Source organism: Pithys albifrons, chromosome 3 (assembly GCF_047495875.1).
Source record: "Pithys albifrons albifrons isolate INPA30051 chromosome 3, PitAlb_v1, whole genome shotgun sequence".
NCBI lineage: Eukaryota > Metazoa > Chordata > Aves > Passeriformes > Thamnophilidae > Pithys > Pithys albifrons.
Genome location: NC_092460.1, coordinates 32,297,528 through 32,318,436, shown reverse-complemented (window position 1 = coordinate 32,318,436; position 20,909 = coordinate 32,297,528). Strand labels below are relative to the sequence as shown.

Below are 20,909 nucleotides of genomic sequence, written 5' to 3'. Positions count from 1 at the left end.
GATCTTTTCCTGGTGATGCTCTAGTAATTTTCACAGTTTACCACAGTGAAGGCAGTAGCTTTGTACTTTGTCTTTTCAAGGCCCAGCATGTCCTGACCTGGTCAAGTGTCTTCTAAAGCTTCCTCACAAACTTCCTTTCTCTCCTTGAAGGATGAATCACTTATCAAAATGTGATTCCTATGCAACTGAATCCTAAGAGAATTTGAGACTATAAACTGAATGACACAAGCATAGGTTTGGATTTCACACTAATACAAGTACCTGGGAGTGAAGAAGACACATTACTGTTTTAGCACCAGAACCTGTATTATGTGTGGTTTAACTACAGCCCATAATACAATCTTGTACATATTCTAAAAGCACCTAATACATAAACACTATTTTATCTTGAAGTCTCCTTCAATGTTTAAAATTTTGGAAAGCTGTTGGATACCTTAATAGAATCTCACTTTCATGATGCTATCAGAAATACCAGAGTCCCTTCTTTACTTTTCATAAACACTTATCTTCGGAACCAGATGTAGCATCATTGAAGAAACAGGTGGTGGTTAACATTTTCAGGAGCACTAATGTGATTCATGAACATAAATTGCAGGCTTGAAAGTACCTAAAGACATAAAGCAACCTACTTTCCTTTATTTTCCAGTCTTTTGAAAATTTTATTGTATATTGTCTTCTCTTTCCAGGAAAATGCTTTTTCCTTTGCCACCTAAAATTTTTTTGGGGATCACAGAAGAAATATTTTCCATACATGGGCACTGAGACACACTTCAGGGGAGAGGATCTGATTCAAGATTCGTAACAACTCAGAAAAGGAATTTCAGACCTCCAGTAAGACAGGGCAGGAGAGTAACACTAATATAATCAGCTCTTTGTGGATAGAAGTCTATTACCCATTTTTTTTCCAAAGCAGAGTCACTAAAGTCCTTGTCTGGCAATAGTCCACAGTCAATGGGCCGATCCAGAACTCCATCTCAGGACTCCTTCAGCTGTGACTGAACTGAAGTAGAGTCATTAAAAAATAAGCTTGAAATCTCCCTCTGTGAAAACAGTTCATCAGCTCCTTCCTCAGAGGATAAATACATTTTGTGGTAAGAAGAGAGTACCTGAAGCTCTAACATCCCCTAACTATATTAAACAGCTTCCCTTTTATAGTTTTGTAGAAGTTTCCAGGTAGTTTATAAATCATACTAATTACTCTTTCTTTGCAAGCCACATTTCCTCCCACATGACCAAGAAGTAGACACCTCTGGTGTATGCTACACATCAGTGCTTTAATGAGAACAAAACATCATGATGTATAAAGATGGAAGATGATCTTCACCTGAGATCCCCGTGGGAAAATCAGGCAGGCAACATGTAACTGCCCAAGCTGGAATTAAGTAAAAACATGAGACTTAACACTCTCTCTTCTACAAAGAATGTCACTACCTATATAAAGCAATCTGCACAAACAATGAGTATGGATGACTTTGAAAAACTACCATAAGAATTTACCACTGTGGGCACACTGATGACTTGACATCCCTCTAATTATGATAGATGGTGATAAAAAAGCCCAAGTTGTATAGTATTTATCTATCAGCAGTTTGGGATTTTTTTTTGTCAGCTAGAAAAGTAGAACTTCTCAAAGCTGTGGTACAAGTGAATTCTAAACAGAAAAAGTCAGGGTGCCAGGTCCAGAGTTCAGGTGCATGTCAGGGTACTCAGAGAAGTACAAAGCTTCCCTGACACAAAGAAATTTCCAGATGGCAAGAAGCTTCCATCATGGCCTGGTAAAGTATAGAACTAGAATATAGTGTACTTTGGATATTCCCAATGCCTGCACAATTGCATAACGATTGTACCAGCTTGCATCAGCTCAAATAAGTCCTGAAAAATAGACCTCCATTCTGGTACAGCAGAGCATTTGGGACTTCTCATACTGAAAATTTCAGAGGTCAGCTTTTCATCTTCTTTTTATTGCACAGTGATATATGTAACAGAGAAGCTGAGGGGCAGAGGCAGCAATAGCTTCCCAAGCATAGCAAAACCATCAGCATTTGGCAAACAGCTGAGGCCATCTCTCTCTTGCTGGACTTGCTTATGTTTGGTGCTCTCAGATCTAAGACTATTCCATACATTGTGGGACTGACCCACAGATGACAGGAACAGATAATAAATATATTGATATAACATTAAGTATTTGGTAAACTAAGTTAAAGCCTCCCTGCAATAAGAAAACAGTACACTGTGAGCTTGCTAGTTGCTCCTGAAAAATATCTGCAGGAGAAACGCAGAGAAATAGGTTGTTTGGTGAAAGCTGGAGGGAAAAAGAAAGAAAAGAGACTTAAAACAGCAACAGCTAAGTACCAATACTCAGGAAACATTAAATTCTTTGCTATGATTGTATTCTCAATTATGTGAGAAGGACTCCTCTTAGAAGTTCAAGATGGACTATCCTTAATGGTGAGTGCATGAGAGCATTGTTGAAGAAGAACAGTGCCACCTGTATTTGGGTGAAGCTGTTTCTGGAAACTTACCATCATTCTGCAGATCTGCAGCTATGGTATGGCCAGACTTTGTGAATGAAAATTTGGGCAGAGCTCTCCCCACGTGCCCTTCCAGCCTGCGCAGTGGATTTTTTAGGTGAGGCTCAGCGTGCACAGAACTGGCCCCACCATTTAAGTCCAAAGGTCCATTTGCCACAGCCGAGCGAGCTTGGACAGTGACAGTGAAGTCCTCGGGACTGTAACAGCACCCGGTACTAACCAGGGCTGTCCCTGCTGAGCATTCAAGATCTGACGGGATGGGATGGCAGGGAGGCATTTACTGCCAGGGGACGGTCCCCACTGAGACTCGAACTCAGGTCCCTGGGATTCAGAGTCCGGAGTGCTCTCCTTTACACCATGGGACCACCCTCTGCAGCTATTAATCCTGCCTGTATGCACACATATGTTCTGCTGGCTGCAGCTGGGGCCTTTCACTGCAAGCCTAACTTAGGGGGTAGAGCTGATTTCTCCTCATTATGCTATTAAAGAGGAGAAGATGCAAAGGTCATGGCAAGACCAGAAGGAGTGTTACCATTTTCACACTACTGAGTGCAGAAAACAAGGTCTGCAAACTAGATTTTGTACTGTTGCCTACAGGAAATGGTTCAGCTACAGGTTACCTCTCTGGGACAGACAACTCCTGACACACAGAGCAGTTTTCTCATCACTGAGTGCACCACTGCTCCCCAGGTATTTACTATTATCCCTATGAATCTCAATAGAAAAGGTGGATCATCTAAATTCTCAGTTCTGAACAAAGACTATCAGCCAGTATAGATATGAATTATAATATTCCAGCTCCAGTAGGCAAGGCGATTGCAAACTGATGCCAGCTTAAACCTGCATGGAACAATTGTTACGTCACCTGGAAGCACAGGATCAGTGGGAATCGGCAGATTGTCATTTATAGAAATAGTTCTGCTTTCTGAGTCAAACTGCCTGACCTGTCACAGCTCACATCTCAACACTCACATGTCACTACTCTCAACAGCGATGAAGTTGGCACCTTTTAGAGCATTAGTGCATCATCCTTCAGAGACCTCAGGGATAAAGATCTTACATTCCTTCTCATAATTTGCTGCATACCCTCTTCAGCACTGTGGGGGCATCACTTGGCTCAATGTGCTTCAGCCATCCAATCTGCAAAGTAGGACACTACCTTGCCTCACTGGGTACTATCAAAGAAACCACTCAGCATTGTGATGAAAAGAGGGGATATTTCAGTATATTTGAGGTCTGTTGGACCTTGAGTACTACAGAAGAGCTTTTACTTCACCAGGCAACCTTAATTGCTATCATGCCTATAGCATTTCAACAAAGGCTTTTCTGTCAATGGCACAGGCAATCTCCTAGAAATAACACTAGGACTTTTTATTTTTGCAGTTTGCTGATCACAGTTACTACCAGCAGTTTCAGTTGGGGCCAAGGAATAACAGTCTATTTATAAATAGACCTTTGTGTCTGTGTCTTCTGTTTCTTCAGAAGATACAGGTGAAGACACATTGCTAAAGCCACAGGAGATATGCACACATTACTTGTTTAGTGAGTTTTTTTTTCTTTGCCAGGGATAACAGTCTGGCACATTTTGCAGGCATCTCATTCCTTACACAGGCATCATAGTTCAAAGACAATGTTAGAGGCACTTTATCCATCACCATAATGGCTGTGCATGACCAAGCCCATAGTGGAAGGCTTTCAGTCACTTAATGGGAGGGGTAGACACAATTCACTAAATTCTGCTGACTTTACAAGACACACACTCACACCCTGACACTTTGTGGCAAGTGTCTTTCAAAAATAATAGAGAGTTACAGGAAATGTGTAATCCATCATAGAAGGGCAGCTGTCACTGGAAAGTAGCAAGTTGAAAAAAAAAATTAAATATGTCTTGTTCAGTGCACAATACTGCAGAACTGCAACTTAATGGAAAGTGAGTTAGTTAGGACACCTGGGCTGGACTTCTATTTCTTGAATAAATTGCTAATTGATTTTTAATGACTGCAGAGTGTTGTGATAACCTTCTTTAAATGCAAGGGCTACAAGTATTCTATAATGAAGTGTATAATTTTTCACAGAATAACATTCATGGAGAGGAGCAGAGTATTCAATAAAATTAAAGGTCAGTAAATTTGGAAATTTTGTGTAGAAATGCTATTTTATACAGCCTATCTGTGGAATCCACTGCCTCAGGAAATGATCTAGCCAAAAGTAATGATTATGGTCAGTAGCAAGATCTCTAGTTGAAACCAAGTCTTTCTTTTAACAATCTAAAATTGGAGAACATTGGGAGCAGCAGACGAAATAGCTAATGCTTAATTGTCACTGAATGTATTTTCCTGCTTGAAGTCTTCATTTTGGAAAGCACCTTTTTCAGGAACAGTACTTAAGCATCTTCATAACTTTAAGGATGGGCAGAAGTGATTTCCTCAGCTTAGATCAAAGATCATGTGGTAGGCTATGGGCAGGCATAGCTCACGTGATCCAAAAAGGGCCATGAAGATACCACAGTGAAATTTAGTATTTTTCATTAATCAATTAAAAAGAGGTTTGGATTAAAACATAATTTTTTTCTTTTACACCCTCTCTTTCCTTCTCTTCCCATGAACATCTGGGTGAATGCACTTCATTCACACGTGTACTCACAAAACTACAACTTTAAACTCTGCTTAAACAACACTAGAAACACTTTTTTTTTTTTATTAGGATGATGCACTGTTTTGTACTATGAGGGGAAAATGTTTTCTTTTGGGTAAGAAAACCAACCAAAAATCAACAGAGGACCGAACTTTACCCTTCACAGCTATGGCTGAGTTGATAATATAAAAGCAAAAAATGTCTACATTACAGATGTAGGTAAATCTCAGGTAAGGGTTATGTAGCCTGGAGGGTACTCCTACTCTTACACTGTTTCTTTGGCTTCTATCATATCTTCACACTGCCTTCATGAAAGTTAGAGCTTTGCTTTGATTCTGAAACTTCACTAACTCAAATGCTTTCCATTCATACAGTCAGGGAACATAAAAGGTCCCATAAAACCATGTATTAGCTCTTCATTCTTACTTCTGAAGTAAAAAAACCCAAAAAACTATGGTGAGGTAAATTTCCTAGAAAGTGTCCATGATGTCCACTTGTCCAGTGAAGAAGCAAAACTTTAAAAGATCTACCTTTCCTCATGCTACATGTAACACATCAGCAGAAACAGTTGAGTAAAACATTCACCTCAAATGAGAAAAAAAGATATTGCTGGTAGTTCCTGATAACATCCATCTAACAACTGTACCCGGCAACAGCAGGATTTCTGAGGCTGCTCTGCAAACTCAAAGGAAACTATTTTGTTCAATGAAACATTCTCTTCTGGTTAACTTCTCTATGCAAAGCTTCTCTGGGCTTAAGAACCCTTAGCTCTGCAGCACTCTGTTTGCCTTAAAAACTCTTGGTAGTTGTCAGAGCAGGGAGGGGATTTGTGATGAGAAGGTCTGACTCCTGTCTTTCTCTTACCTTCTCCTTAGAGATGTAAGACATCTGACAACTGTCTCTTTAGCAGTCATGCTCTTAAACAACTTGTAGGTAGGTAATACGACTGGGACACAAATAAACAAACTCCTAAATATGCAAAAATTTAGTTTCTTAGCTTTGGCAATGAATCCTACAGATTGTATTTTTCTCTGATCTCTAGACCCCTTGTGTTATACTGGTTTTTTCGTGTAATACTTGTGATACAGATATTAATTATGCATTTTTTAAATTTATTGAAAACTCCCTTGCTTGTAATTTTGCTTTTAACAAGGAAATTACTACTATTATTCACAATTTCTAACTTCCACAAAACTACAAATGCTTAAAAGAAGCCTCAGAAAGATTTCAGTGAGGTAACACAGAACTAAATGTACATTAAGGAAGGACACAGTACTAAAATTGACTTTCTATGTATGTTAGGCTTGATAAGGACTTTTTCCAAGCTGTGAGGCAAACCACGGGATTGTTTCTTTAGCATTAAAACCCTGCATATCATGAATCTGCTGATTTGTTTAGAGTCTGAATGGAGTAAGGTTGCTGCATATCATGTCAATAAAGACATGAAAAAAAAGCCTGTTGTCACTTGATAAATTCCTGGTTGCTCCCACATACAACTTATGTAAGTCCGTACACAGAATTTATCCATCTGACTTCACCATTCACAAAAGGAGCAAGAAAAGGGTCATATTTCCTATTACCCAGCATACGTCCCTTAAGCTGAATTTAGACAGTATATTATTACACTAAGGATGCAGATTCCAACTTGCAGATCCTTCGTTATTTAAAATATAATTAGTGGTCTTTGCTTGGTTGGTTTTTAATCCAGCCCTCATGTATATGCATAATTTAAGGCACATGAATAATTCCACTGAAGTCGGTGGTCAATATTATTGTTACCAGTGGAAATGAACTGATATGCATAAGTGGTTTGCTTGAATAGGCTGGAACACATAACTGGGAAGAACGTATAAGGAGCTCATTTTCTGAAATTCCCGATGAAAAAGTATAAATTTAATGTCCATAGTGAGTGAAAAAAGACAAAAAAAATTAAGCATTTCTATCTATAAATTCTACTGCATCATGAAAAGTATTATCATCTTGTCAACCTGGAACATTCTTTCAGACCTCCCGAGTCATTAAGACTGGTGATAAATAAGGAGTGGGAATTTAAGGTCTCAGAGCTGATTCAAGGCAAAGGGAAAGAGATGGGGGTAAAAAAATATACAAGAACTCCAAACTTTGTAGTAAGCAAAAATATAAAAACTTAGATAAACTTTTATGGATTTAAAAATGGCTTCTGAACAGCTTTAAATATCAGGAGTCCAGATGTCTTTGCTCTTACTCTGATGTTTCTAAGCATCAACACCCTAATAAAGAGACTCTAAGCTAAAGTTGCTCCTTATGGCTGTTCCAAAATTGTCCACATTTCATAGCTGGCACTATAAGATGGATGCAAAGGAGAGACCAGTTTTCAACCCAACTTCAGTCTGAACCAATGACAGTCAAAGGAACGAGCAGCACTTGATCAGTTGCTTCTGTTTAAAATGATTTGTTTTGACAATTGTATTTCTTTTATACTGAAGTAGAAAAGGAAAAAGGAATTTTTAAGCTCAGCTGTTTTTCCCAAGCTCATATTTTAAGTTTCCACTTACTGTTTTGCCTCAATTATGAAATTTTACAATTCTCTATGTGCTTTCTCTAGGTGCATACAGACATCCATAACCTTTTTTCATTGTTTTTATGAGAAAGGCAAGACAGAGACAGGTGAAGCCAAGAGCACAGGGATCATGAACCAGGGCAGAGACTGCTCCAGACAGGTTATTCTGCTATATAGTCATTGCAGGATATAAATGAAAAATGTAGGCAAGATCTATCATATGTGGGCAGTAGGAAGAATAATAGCACTCCTATGTGTAGCTTGGTTCCCCAATTGTTCTGTATGCTCTGTAGTAATGGAAAGAGCAAATTTAAATTCCACTCTGAGGCGGCAATATTGGCAATTTGTACAGAACTCTCTGCAGAAGCCAAATACAGCCACTAACTGAGAAAGGACTGCCTCATGAGGACAACAGAAACATCAAGATTAACCTGCAACAGAGAACCCTTGAGAAGGAATCAAAGAAACTGCAGCAATGGAAGGTGAGTCCAGCAGAAAGAAGGGGAAGGGGGCAGACAGATCTGAGAAGATGGAATCAGCAGAGGTTGCTTCTTCACCCCTGCTAACAAAGGTTATGTTGAATCTGCTGTAGATGTCCTCACCCCAACACACCTACTCTGATCCAGGTGAACTGTGGTTCCTGGTTTATTAATTAAAACCTTTTGGAATAGCTCTATTTCCATGTTATGCTGCCTGATCTCCCTGTCAAGAGGGTGAAGTCTCCAGAACAGACTGAGCTTCCCCCACTGCACCATAGAGAAGACAAGCGAAAGCAGAGCTGGGGTCAGTCTCAAGAGCCATGAGAGAAAACATTCCTTAAAAAGATACCCTCTGACTGGCTTGGGCATCCTGGCTTGAGGACTGTGGAAAGCCAGGAGTCCTGCAGGAGAGCCCTGCCAGGCTGCTTCGACCTGTGCAAGGGCAAGGCTAGAGCAGAGATCTAGAAGTGCTGCCTTTTAACTGATACCGAAGGGGTTTTGGATTTTTGATTTTTCCATTTTTATAGATTTTAGATGTAACTGTAGTAAAATGTAGATTTAGTGTGCTAGTATTTCTAACAGCTTAAGTTCATTGTTTATGTATCCTAACCCTAGCACATATCAGCAGCTCAAATTCCTTTAGTTATTTAGTCTTGTTCAGACTCTCTTCATCTGCTTGATGGCAAAGTGAAAACATGTAAAACAGCTCATGTGAGCTTCTTTAAAATTATACAGGAATGCCATTTTTGCTGTTACACAAAGCAAACTGTATTTGTTTTTTCTTGCATACAGTTTGTAGGAAGGGCATTGCTACCCAGTAGATTTGCCAAGCTTATTTCTTTATAGCAGCACTGAGTCACATTTTTGTCACTCATTGAATACTGGCCCCACCTTTTCAAGGATACTCACACTTTAGTGGCTGGGAAAACCTGTGTAAAGTCTGAGACACATAGAAAAAGCATTCAACTATCTAGTCTCAGATATGCTGCCACTGAATCCCTCCACTGTGCTTTTTAGCACCCAATACATAATCACTGGATTCCACATTATTTCATTTGTGAGTAAAGTTCCATACTCATATTTCAGCTGGTTTTGGGTTGGCTGCACATAGTTTTTTTTTACAGTCAGCTGTTCTTTATCAGACTGACCTATTATGGGAAATAGTCTCTTTCTGAGAGTGGGAAGAGAATTAAAATTTGCATTGAAATACCAGCAGTTCAGAATGTCTGTAGCACACAGTGATTGAGCTGAACTCTTTTCCACCACAATCTATTCCTGTTGAAAATGCCTACTGATCTCACAGTAGTTTGTACTTGCTGGAGAGGTAGAGAATCATCGAATCATAAATGTTGGAAAACGCCTTTAAAGATCAAGTCCAGCTATTGACTTAGACCCACACCATGGTCTGCACTAGAGGGGAAATATCGGCGATGTTTACTACTGCCCTAATTAAATCTGTAATTTCAAGTGACCTTCTCACAAGTTTACTGTACAACTTTGACAGGTGGCAAAGGCCACTGGCATTTTTCAAAATAGAAGAAAAAAAAGTTAGGCTCTCCTCTGACTTAAAAAAATCCAGCAGTGTTACTGGCTTTTATTTTCACAAAGTTGCAACATTTATTAGCAGTAATAGTGTTCCAGAAGGACATGGATTACTATGGCTTATCAGCTATCCAAAAAGTGGATTTTCCTGAAAAGATCTCAGAATATTAAATTTTGTTAGCACAACTACCACTGAGAAATTCCTGTAGTCAACTGTACTAGGGAAGGGAAAACAAAAATAATCAGGAAGCATTTACACCCCCTCCCATCCCACCTGTACTCTTTGCGCTTTCTTGTGGGACTTCTCTGTTTTTCTGTGAAAGCTGGAGGGGATTACGAACCTCTGCAGCATGTTTGGCAATACAGGGATTCTGAACTCCCACTGAAAACATTAGTTACACAGCAAGAATTCCTTACATCAAAGACAAATTCTGAGCTCCAGTAAGACTCCTGCTTTTCCACCTCACTCTCTTTCTCCAGGCTTAATAAGTAAACGAGAAAAAAAATTAAATTTATTTCAATTCAGTTTAGCACAGAATGAGTTAACCAAATATGAAATATTAAAATCCATTTGCTGCAAACTGATGAAGCAACTCATATACCAGAGTGTGCTGAAACCACTGTAAATAACTGTCCCTAAACTGTTCCCTCAGGAATCAGCTGTTTTCTTTCAGCTCAGGTCACTCTGTCTGCACTGAAGCTGTGTCATATGTGTCAGCAGGGAAAGAACAGACTGGGCTTTTAAAGACAAGACCCAGACTGAGCAGGTCTTCAGGACTTTCTACAAACATATCCTGGAGTCTGGTATGTCAAGCCCTTGCCTTTGATCCATTTTGCTTGTTGACATGGATGGCTGACAGACCATTTTCCCTACCTGTTCCATTCTCAACAGCTACCATCAATACTGATATTATTTTTGCCTTCTTTTTACACTACTCTTCTTAGTTCCTGAGCAGTAAATCTACTTGGATGAGGTTCATGTTGTTGATTATCCACAGTGTTCTGCCAAAGTCAGGCCCCTGTACAGGTAGAAGGAGCCATTAAAACTCTCCATTCTCTTGTGTGCTGATTACATGAGTGGGTTAGCTCGTTGAATGAATTTGCAATTTCCAGAAATGCCATGGAGTGACCTCCATAAATTGTTTGGACTTGTGTGACTTCATCAGGATTTGAATTGAGGCCTCCAGAGGCAAAAGTCACAGAGCTTTATGTGAGTTGTCTCATTCCCACGTAAGTGTGTACAGATTTTTCCCCCCTTTAAAAGGAAAAGGTTGGGCTTTGAAAGAGTCATCCTAGAGTCCAAAGGCTATGTAGCCACAGGGCTGATAATTCTTTCATTACAGCTACTGCAGCAGTTCCATCTCTTACTGCTACTCAGTTCTTTAAAAAAAACTTTTCATCCTTTAAAGTCTTTGGAAATTCACTCCAAAGGAATAAAGTGCTCATTTCAAGCATAAAAATATCCCCTACGATGGTGGGTTTCCAAATCTAAAAATTTTATTTCATCTTAGAAATGTGGGCTATCCCTTTCTGTCTCTGCTTATTTTGTATTTGCATTTGCATGGTTGATTATCCAGAAAGGATTTTCTGCCTGTTTTAGTGTATTGCTGTTTTATAACTGCTTCTATTTGTCTCAGTGTAGAGTGATAGCAAATTCTACCAGAAGCATATCAGAACAGTTCTGATTGCTGCATGCACAGGAATGCACAAGCACACACTGCTCATTGATTTCCATAGTCAATTAAGTCCTTAAAAATAAAGATAATGAAAAACAGTACTGTAAGCTGTAGATAATCACTACCTCCTTTAATAAGTGGAGGCATGACTGTCAATTGTTTTGTACTTGATCAGTATATCCTAGATTCTTTTGTAGCCAATTCCCAATCTGTGATATTCCTAGAACTCTATTCTACATTTCAGATGAATCCACCTTCCAGTTGTGGAATCACACCCAAAATTCTCATACCTCCCCCTTAAAACCCCCAAACCAAAAATGCAATAACTAGAACTCATAGCACACAGCTCATAAACCTTCATCTGATAGGCACCCTAGCCCCTCACCCATATTGTACAAGCACTAAAGGTCTGCTGGAGAAATTACTGTCAAAGAGCCTGAATGAGGTACAACTGCATTACTGACAGACAAGACTGCTCCTGCTCTTTTTCCTGTGAGTCTTACAAGCAACACACCACATAGGCAAGATCAGCACAATGTCTGGACTGAATTCTTCTAGATATGATTTAAAAATCCACAGAGTGGATGCTCTGGAGTAAACATTCATAGAAGATTTTGGGTCTGAAGGAACATTTAAAGGCCATCTGGTCCCACCCTCTGGCACTAAGAAGCAAAATCTTCAACTAGATCAGGTTGCTCGGAGACCCAGCCAACCTGACCTTGAATGTTTCCAGGGAGGGGCATCTACCACCTCTCTGGGCTTCTTCCTTACATCAAATCTAATTCTGTATCTAATCTGCCCTCTTCCAGTTTTAATCCATTACCCCTTGTCCTATCATTACATACCCTTGTAAAAAGTCCCTCTCCACCTTTCTTGCAGGCCCCCTTTAGGTATGTACTGGAAGGTGCTATAGGGAGCCTGGAGCTTTCCCTTCTCCAGGCTGAACCATCCCAACTCCCTCAGCCTTTCCTCATATGAGAGGTGCTCCAGTCCTCTGATCATCTTCATGGCCCTTCCTCTGGGCTTACTCCAACAGGTCTATGTCCTTCCTGTGCTGGGGACCTCAGAGGTGAAGGCAGCACTCCAGGTGGGGTCCCATGAGAGTGGAGCAGAGGGACAAAATCATTTCCCTGGACCTGCTGCCCATGTTGACTTGGATGTAGCCCAGGATATGCTTGGCTTTCTGGGCTGCAGGGTCATTGCCAAGTCAGGTCCAGCCCCTCATCCACCATAAATCATAATTTCTTCTATGTAGGAAGACTAATACCTCTGATTTCCTCTGGCTGAGTCCTAAACCCTTTATTTTCTACTTCTGGTCACTTTGTATCTTTAGGAAGACGTGCCCAATATTATTTTCAGGTCTCTACTCTAGGTGCAGTTTAGAGGATTGAAGATAGAAGGAGACAGTTCTAGAGGAGGCCATATACTACTTAGGCAGAAATCCCACTGAAATCAATGAAAAACCCAGTATCAGTGGGCCAATTGTCTTTGCAGGCATAACAAACATCATTCACAGTAAGACTAGTGAGGGTTTAGCTGCGCTGCCCTTTGTGTTGAAACAAGTTACACACAAAATAATCACGAATTTTATAAATGGTCAGTTGTAGAGATGTGGTTTGTGTTCTGGCCTTGGGCATATTCCTTTGTCTCTTTCTTTCCCAGGATCTAGATAATGAATCAAAGTTCGTTATTTGTGAGTTTGTCTTGTGGATATGGGTCCAAAGCTAACAACTCTGAAGACTATTTTTTCACGAGGTAATAGGCATTAGTTCTTGACAAAACTGGGAGTAGGGCTGAAGCAATGCACCCACAAACAGAGGCACTCAAAATCCTAAATAATATCTAAGCATCCCAACAGCTTAGCTCTTAAATTTATAGCTCTGGGATAAAAGATTAAAGAGTTTGTGTGGTAATTAGACAGCAGCAATTAAGAAAAAGTCTAAAGAAGAACAGAAGACAAAAGAATAGAGAAAGGGCAACAGAAAGACAGGGCTATTGAAGAGGTCCTTCCCACGCAGGAGCACTGGGCAGAGGGTCTCTATTAATACCTCCCCATAACCAATGCCAAAAAGCTTATTTTTAACTGAAGAGTTTCTTTCCATATAGAGGAAGGGGGCTGAGAAGTCCAAAGCAGAGAACTGAAGGGCTCATAAGAACTTCGTTTCACACAGTAAGTGCATTGAACAAATGTTCATCAGCAGGTTTTTGTGTCAGGCGCCAACGAGTAAGTCACTGCTGTTACTCACTTTCAAGGCAGTGGGACAGGCAACCATGACAGTTGCAGTGTTTACGAGAAAAAGAAAAACAGACTTAGGTCAGCATTTATGCAAAGTAAGTGTAGAAACTGCTTTTTCAGTGCATTAATGCTGTGGCCCTTCAGCGCTCTGAACCATGGGCCCTCTCCCCTTCCCCACCACTCTTACAGCCCATGGAGATGAAAGAACCTCTGCAGTCACAGTGATGGGTTGCTCATACTTGCGTGCTTATTTTTTGTAAATGTTTCACATCCATGCAAACCCCTGCCAAAAAGATGATTAAAAAACCTCAACCCCACAACAATAAAAGCCCAGCATTTTCTTGGAGGGATGGGGGTGGGTGGGGAATAAACACCATGGAAACATGTAGACAGATATATTCTTAGAATCAGATCATTCCCTTTTGTGAAAAGCCTTACTAATTCTAGCCCAAGTGCTGCAAGAATAAAGGGTTAGAAGGAAAAACACAGCTGGCGAAAATTGGGGGTTTGCAGCTCTGCTTTTAATGTCTTCCACTTCGTGGCACTATCTCTGTGTTTCTCACATCTTCCTCATAGGCTGCAACAGGCTGGGGGAGGAGGGGTGAGAAAAGCTCACAAGATCTGTCAATGCTGTCAGCAAAGTAAATTACATCTGTTGTTCGATTTGTTCCATTTTGATTTCATGATGGGAATTCTAAGGGTGACTGTAAGCCCCTGTTTCAAGCTGATTTAGTGATTCTTGAAAGTACAATCCCACAGATTCAGAGATGGAGGGATCTTTTGGGACAGCCTGTTTAACCCACTGCATCTGTATGTGTTACTCTAGGCTGTCTTTGGGGATGTGATTCTTCTGAAGCTTTGCACTGATTCAATTCCACTGTGTTGTGTCTCTCTCTCTCCAGTGTAGTGGCTCAACTGCACTGCTTTAGACAACTAACACATTTTCTTGCCTAGGGTCTGGGGAAGCCTAACAAGGATTTTTTCAGCTAAATCTGCATGAATCAACTTATTATGTGCCAGTTTGGGCATCTCTTCCAGGGAGAGGTTAGTGCCCTGGATCTCATCCAGACTTGGTCTTAGTCCATCTATAATAATACCACACTCTTTAGTTTACAGTTAGAGCCTCGAGGTAAACTCTTCCTGGAGGCACTGCATGTTATTCTCAGAGATGCGAGCAAGTATTCTAAAGTGTTGTCCAAATGACATGGGTCAAAGCCAATACTCCAAAAATGATGGCAGGCTCAAGGCTGCTCATTGTTAATAATCTTCAAGTAGATGAAGTAAAATTACTCAGTCCTAGAAATCAAGCTGTAATGGGCAAGCACAAAAACCTAGGACCAGGTTCTCCACTACCCAACAGTAGGAACAGCTCAGTGCAACAACATGCATTGTGTTTTGCAATTTCTCTGGGCTCTGTTTTCATGTATATATATAATTGTATAGATGCAGGGGAGTGGAGAGACCAGGCATGTAAAACTGAGGCTGCAGTGGGCAGATTTGCATGCAGTGTCACAGGTCTCCAGCTGCAGAGAGCACATTTCACACAAAGACAAAAACCTTTCTAGAGACGGGACACTGCCCGAATTGCATTTAATTCAGAAGCAAAGCTTCCCTGAAGGACAGTAACAAACTGATTAAAAATAATTAAAAAGAAGACCCATTAGAGAAGGTTGAAAGAACTGAATCTGCTCAGATTAGAAAATGATTAAGGGAAGACAACAAATGCCTAGAAATACTTGAACATGATGTTATAAACTGCACAGGGATTAATTTTACTCCTTAGTCAACAAGACAATACAAAATAATTGACTGCAGCAGAGACTGATCACAAAATACCAAATGACTTAATTTGTAACATTTGGATTTGCATCTGCTGCTGGAAGTTTCCAAGACAGGGGTCTTCAGAAATGGGGCTTGGTGTCTGCACCAAGCAAGCTGCTAATGCTGGCTTAGCATACACTAAGGAGAGTTTGAAGAATAATAATCTCAATCCTTCTACAATGCATAGGAAAAATTATAATGTGACAGATAAGAGGTGCCTGTCTATTCAAATGATTCTATGAACTGACTGCGCATGAGACAAAGACACCTGGCATTTATATAGGGACAAAGGAAACCTTGTAAGACTGAGGCAGTATAGGAGATGTGCTTCTACAAACACTTAACACTCCCTTCAACAAAGATCAATTCTTCAGTGAAGACTCAACAAGGTGGTGTTGCACAGATTTTTGTCCTGTCCAATATAGTTATATCACATTAAAAATGTCTGTCTTTTAAAGTAATTATCCTACCTTCCATGATAACAGTGTCAAACTGCTTTCCCTAACATTTTTCTCTCACATTTCAAAAGAAAATAATCTATTCACAAGCCTTATCTGCTAAGTGAGAGAGGAGATTGGAAAGTGTATTGATCTAAGTGATGTCAAGTCCTTCTAGGGAATAAAAGTTTATTGCTTTCCTGTCTCTGATTATCTTTTTGTGAAGGTGTGGATCACAAGCTGGGAAATAGTACTACTCCATAGAGAGAAGAGAGGCTTCTCTGTACAGGTGAAAAGCCTACACAGGGAAGCACGAACAAGGAAGCAGGAAACTGAAGATAAAATCTGAAGAATTATTAAGTGCATTAGGAGTCCAGGGCTCGTGGAAGGTCATACAGCTTTCTAACTTTTAAACATGCAGGTGTAACCTTGCAAAGTGTGGCACACGACAGACATACGCTTCATGAAATGACTACTGTATTTTTCAGGGCAACATGCTAAAATGTGCTAAGCTCCCTCCATTCCCACTGAGAGGAATGCAGAGATCAAGGTATCCTTAAAAAATATTTTTCTGAAAATAAGATACAATTGAAAAGCACTTATAGAAAAGTTCAAAGCAAGGGAATTGTTTCATTGTCTAAACACTGCCAGCCAAGTAATTCAGCCCAGAGCTTTATCTGTTCTGCTGAATTTTAGGTCAGGCGTATATTTTCAGATTTAAGAAGGGAGCAAAGAAAACTCCTTACATCCACATGTATGTCCTTGGAAGACTATCTGAACAGATACCAAGGCCCTGATTAGGCATCTCTAAGTCCTCATGTTGTACTATGACTAAGCGTGGAAAATTTCAACATCATAATCAAGATTTTGCAAAATAAAAAGTGAGATCCTGACCTTTTGAAATTAATGAGAATTTTGTCATTAAACCCAGCAGGACTCCAGATTCAAAACTAGTTATCTATCCTGAATTGCAGAGGAGTTAAGAACTTGACAGTCTGCTTGAACTCTGAATGCTCGCACTTTTAAATATTAACCCATTAGCTTATATTGTTAAATTTAATGAATGAGCTCTGAAAATCACCACCTAAAATTTTTGTCTGATTTGCAGACAAAATTTTCTTATATTGTTCTTTAATCTGTACTTTCAGTGTGAAATGGACAACAAATCATCTCAGGATGTGGCTGGAGAGAAAGGATCTTTAAGTCTTGATTTCTGATTTAATTAACTGTGTAGATCTATTGTCATACAAAGCAAATTTTAATTTCCAAGACATCACTGTGGATGCAGGAGATCTTTCAGAGTTATCTGCTTGAGAAGAGCCTCCTATTTCTGCTTTCCTGGGGAGGTGCAGCCTCCAGTGTGTTGCCTATGACAAGTCCACTCTTCCTTGGCCAAAATGGCAAGGGCTGGGCAGGAGAGTTGTGTATGAGTCAGACAGCACTAAGGAAACAGTGGCTTACACGAAGTTTAAGATAGATATTTTTGTCCTACCTCACTTTCCCAAATTCTTCCGTCACTTTCAGAAAGTGAAATGTCGCATCTTTTCTATTCTTTCCTATCCAGTAGTCATGGACTACAGAAGTGACTGTATATAAACCACAATAGACATGGTTTGAAATTACATGAAATTACAGTGTGAACGTTTAGAGACTGTTTCTACATATAAATATTGAAGGGACAGTGTTTCCAACAGGCGTGTCCTGCTGGAAGTGCCCAATCAACACCTGCCCCCGGAGTGGCACAGACCCGTCTGCAGAAGGAAATACACATCCCATCTCAGATACTTTCTTTACCAGATGGCAAACACTGATCAGAGCTGGCTTCTATCTGATTTTTCAACACAGCACAAAGGGGCAAAAGTCATATGGGACAACAGTACTCTTAGGATTGTTTATAGCACTGTATATGAGTACGTCTGCCAGCTCAGGTGTTTACTCAAACTTTGTATTTCACAGTCTTTAGACACAGGTAATATTTTTTTTTTACAATCTAAATTTCCTCCTCCTCAATTACTGAAATTTCTTTCTGCAGTGCTAACTCTTATCTTTTGCAGTTCTGTCCAGGAATAACTGGGGACTGATAATAACAAATATTTCTTTTGTTTCCAAAGCAAGCATTCTACCAAAGCCATAATCTAAAAGGCTAACTATGTGGATGGCTCTAAAAATAATGGACATCAATCTGTGTTAATTTCAGGTCTAAGTTTCCCACACTATCTCTAAATAAAAAAAGAGCAGCTCAGGAAATCAGTAGAAAAAGCTGGCTGAATACCAAACAAAAGGCAACATCTACACCCCAGGTTGGTGCAGGGACACCCTAAAAATGAGACTGTCAGCAATAGTCATAGCAGAAAATAATTTGGCAGTGAGAATATGCTTTTGGCCCCTGTTATTAGACAACTGATAACTGAGTTCTGCATGATTCATATCCAGCCATGATAGTGACACACAGGCTTCAAAGGATGGGAATTGGAGGGGTATTTCATAGCATGTCTCTGGAGAAACTGATAACTTGTGGGCAAGTTTCACAATACTAAATGGTATACATGGCCAAAAATATTTTCATGGTTATTTCTGATATCATTTACTCTCTCCTCTTTCCCCTGCATTACCTATAAATCCTCTCAATCACACACAGGCTGGAGAAACTTGAACAAGGTGTGATGAAAGACAGGTATATTATATGTAGCCATAGTTGAGCTGTGGAGCAGTTTTGCTCAGTTCCTTTTCTGACTTCTGTTCTTCATCATTTTATTAATCTATACCCTTTTTTCAAGTAAAGGCAGTATTTGTGCTCTGAGACCCAGACTCCCTTTGTGGCTCGATCTCTGCCCTTTATCTCAGGCATTAAAAAGAAGCTAGAGTCACAATTCTAATCTAAACTTAGGAGGATAAAGAGACAACTTGTAGCTGTTCCACACAGAGACCATCTATTGCGGATAAGCGGAATTTTCAAAGGGGAATCTTGTAAACTCTAAATCACTGGTGGGTAGAAGACAGCTTCAGCCTCATGTTTAAGAAAGCAGCTGATGCTGATTAACAGTCCAAGCTGCCTCAGTCCAGATTATCCTTTTGTGTGCTTGGGGTAATCTTGAGTTAAGTTGCAATCATGTATTGCAGCACATCCTACTGTCTTGGAGAACCACATCTCATGACCTGCCAGTCTTCCAAAGTAGTGAGAGTCTGGGTTAGTCTCATACAGATGGGGCTGTGCTGTGTGAGTCACACATTCCTGGACCATAACATACTGTTGCAAAAGCAGATGGCAAGAGTTCAATGGAGAAACATGTTTACATATGGTTTACAGGTGAAGGTTACATATGATTTTAACTCCTGTAGTATAATTTTATTGTAATGAATTTCCCAATAAATTAGGATTTAAATGGTACAAACTAAAGCTACTGACATGTCCAGAATTAGGGTACAGGACAAGGTGAGACTCCATTTAGATTAAAGATACTATCATGTTTTGGCTAAACATTTAACCATGATTGAGACCAGTATCATGGTTAATAGCATTAGAACAAATTCTTCTAGGATAAAAGTCATAATCATGAGTAGTGCTGGAATTTGTGAGGCCTTTCTTATAAAACCTACAAGCTGATCAGTGTAATGCCTTTGTGACATAAATGCTCCAGGTAGAGCACATGGTTTTCTGTCACAAATACTTCCACATCAGTAATCTGGAGATGTACGAGATATTTCACTCCTACAGAGAAGGTCTTTACATGATTTTCTGCTTAACAAGGGTACATTGCAAATCAGCAAATCAATAAGCCACTTGTCTCTTTCAAAATTAAAATATCACTGGAAAGTCAACATCTATATTTGATTTCAATGCACACATAAACCCTCCCATTTTACTTAATAATATGCTGAGTTAATTGAAGCTCCATGCCAGCAACCATGCCTTCACTCTATAGAGCAAGCAAGAAAGCTAAAGCCCCCAAGTTTCAACATAGCTGTAAGCACATGAGCAGGACTTGCAGCTTATCATTTTCGGATACGTACCCAGTAGAGCACATCCGTCCAGCCCTCCATGGTGATGCACTGAAACACTGTCAGCATGGCAAAAGCAAAATTGTCAAAGTTGGTAATGCCATGCTTGGGGCCCTCCCAGCCTGCCTTGCACTCCGTGCCGTTCTGGCACTGCCGCCCGTGCGCAGACTGGGGGGCACAGGGAGATGGGTCGTCCTCTGCGGGTGTATCTTAAAGGAGAGAAGGGGAAAAAGGAGGTGAAGAGAATCAATTGCTGTTGGACACACTGATACGCAAGTGAGGGACATCTGACTTGAACAAATGTGTTTCCCAGTGAATTTAACATGTTTCTTAGGATAGACAAGCAACTGCTCACTGTTGTGCTTCACTGTCTTTCTGTAAAAAATAATAGCCAAGCTGTCAAATTTTATAGTCAAAACTGAGAATTTTTTTTTTTTAAAGCATAGCCTCCTATGAGGAAGAAATCATGCCTTTCATCATGAGAGGGAGCATTAGATCAGGCCGCATGTTTTGACCATAATGGCAGCATGTCCATTCCTCAGTCACCTGCCATCTGGGCTAAACCCTGGAGGAGAAGTACAGCACTGACAGGGATTCTGGGGAAGCTGAATTACAGCAGAGTGTCTGGAGCTCTGCTCTTCTGGAGTTAGAAGCTGTGCGGCATTTTATCAGTAGCCCTCAGAAATTCCATAAGGCTGTTGCTTGATTATCCACCCCTTATTCCATTTTCAGACATCTGAGAACCTGTACAACAAGCAAAACTAAATGCTTTGGTATATGAAAAATGCCACAGAATGCCATTTATAAGCATAAAAACTTCTGAAATACTTTTTAAAATACATGGATTTTAGGTCTTGGTGATACATTTTTAACACATGCAGGTGTGTATGTGTAGGGGAGGAGGTAATTATGTTTGTTTCTCATTATATACGGTAAACAATTTTCCAAAAGCTGTGATCAAATTATGATCATTAAAGAATTCAAGGAACAGTAATATTAGAATATTAGAATTAGA

The 20,909-nt window shown here is 40.0% G+C and overlaps 1 protein-coding gene across 1 annotated transcript in view; it reads right to left on the bottom strand.

The window, feature by feature from the left end:
• Positions 1–20,909, bottom strand: part of LOC139669559 (voltage-dependent L-type calcium channel subunit alpha-1C) — a 412,800-nt gene that overhangs the window by 156,730 nt on the left and 235,161 nt on the right. Inside the window, exon 6 of the mRNA XM_071550062.1 lies at positions 19,907–20,103. Within this exon, the coding sequence (XP_071406163.1) occupies positions 19,907–20,103 (197 nt within the window). The remainder of the gene's footprint in view (positions 1–19,906; positions 20,104–20,909) is intronic.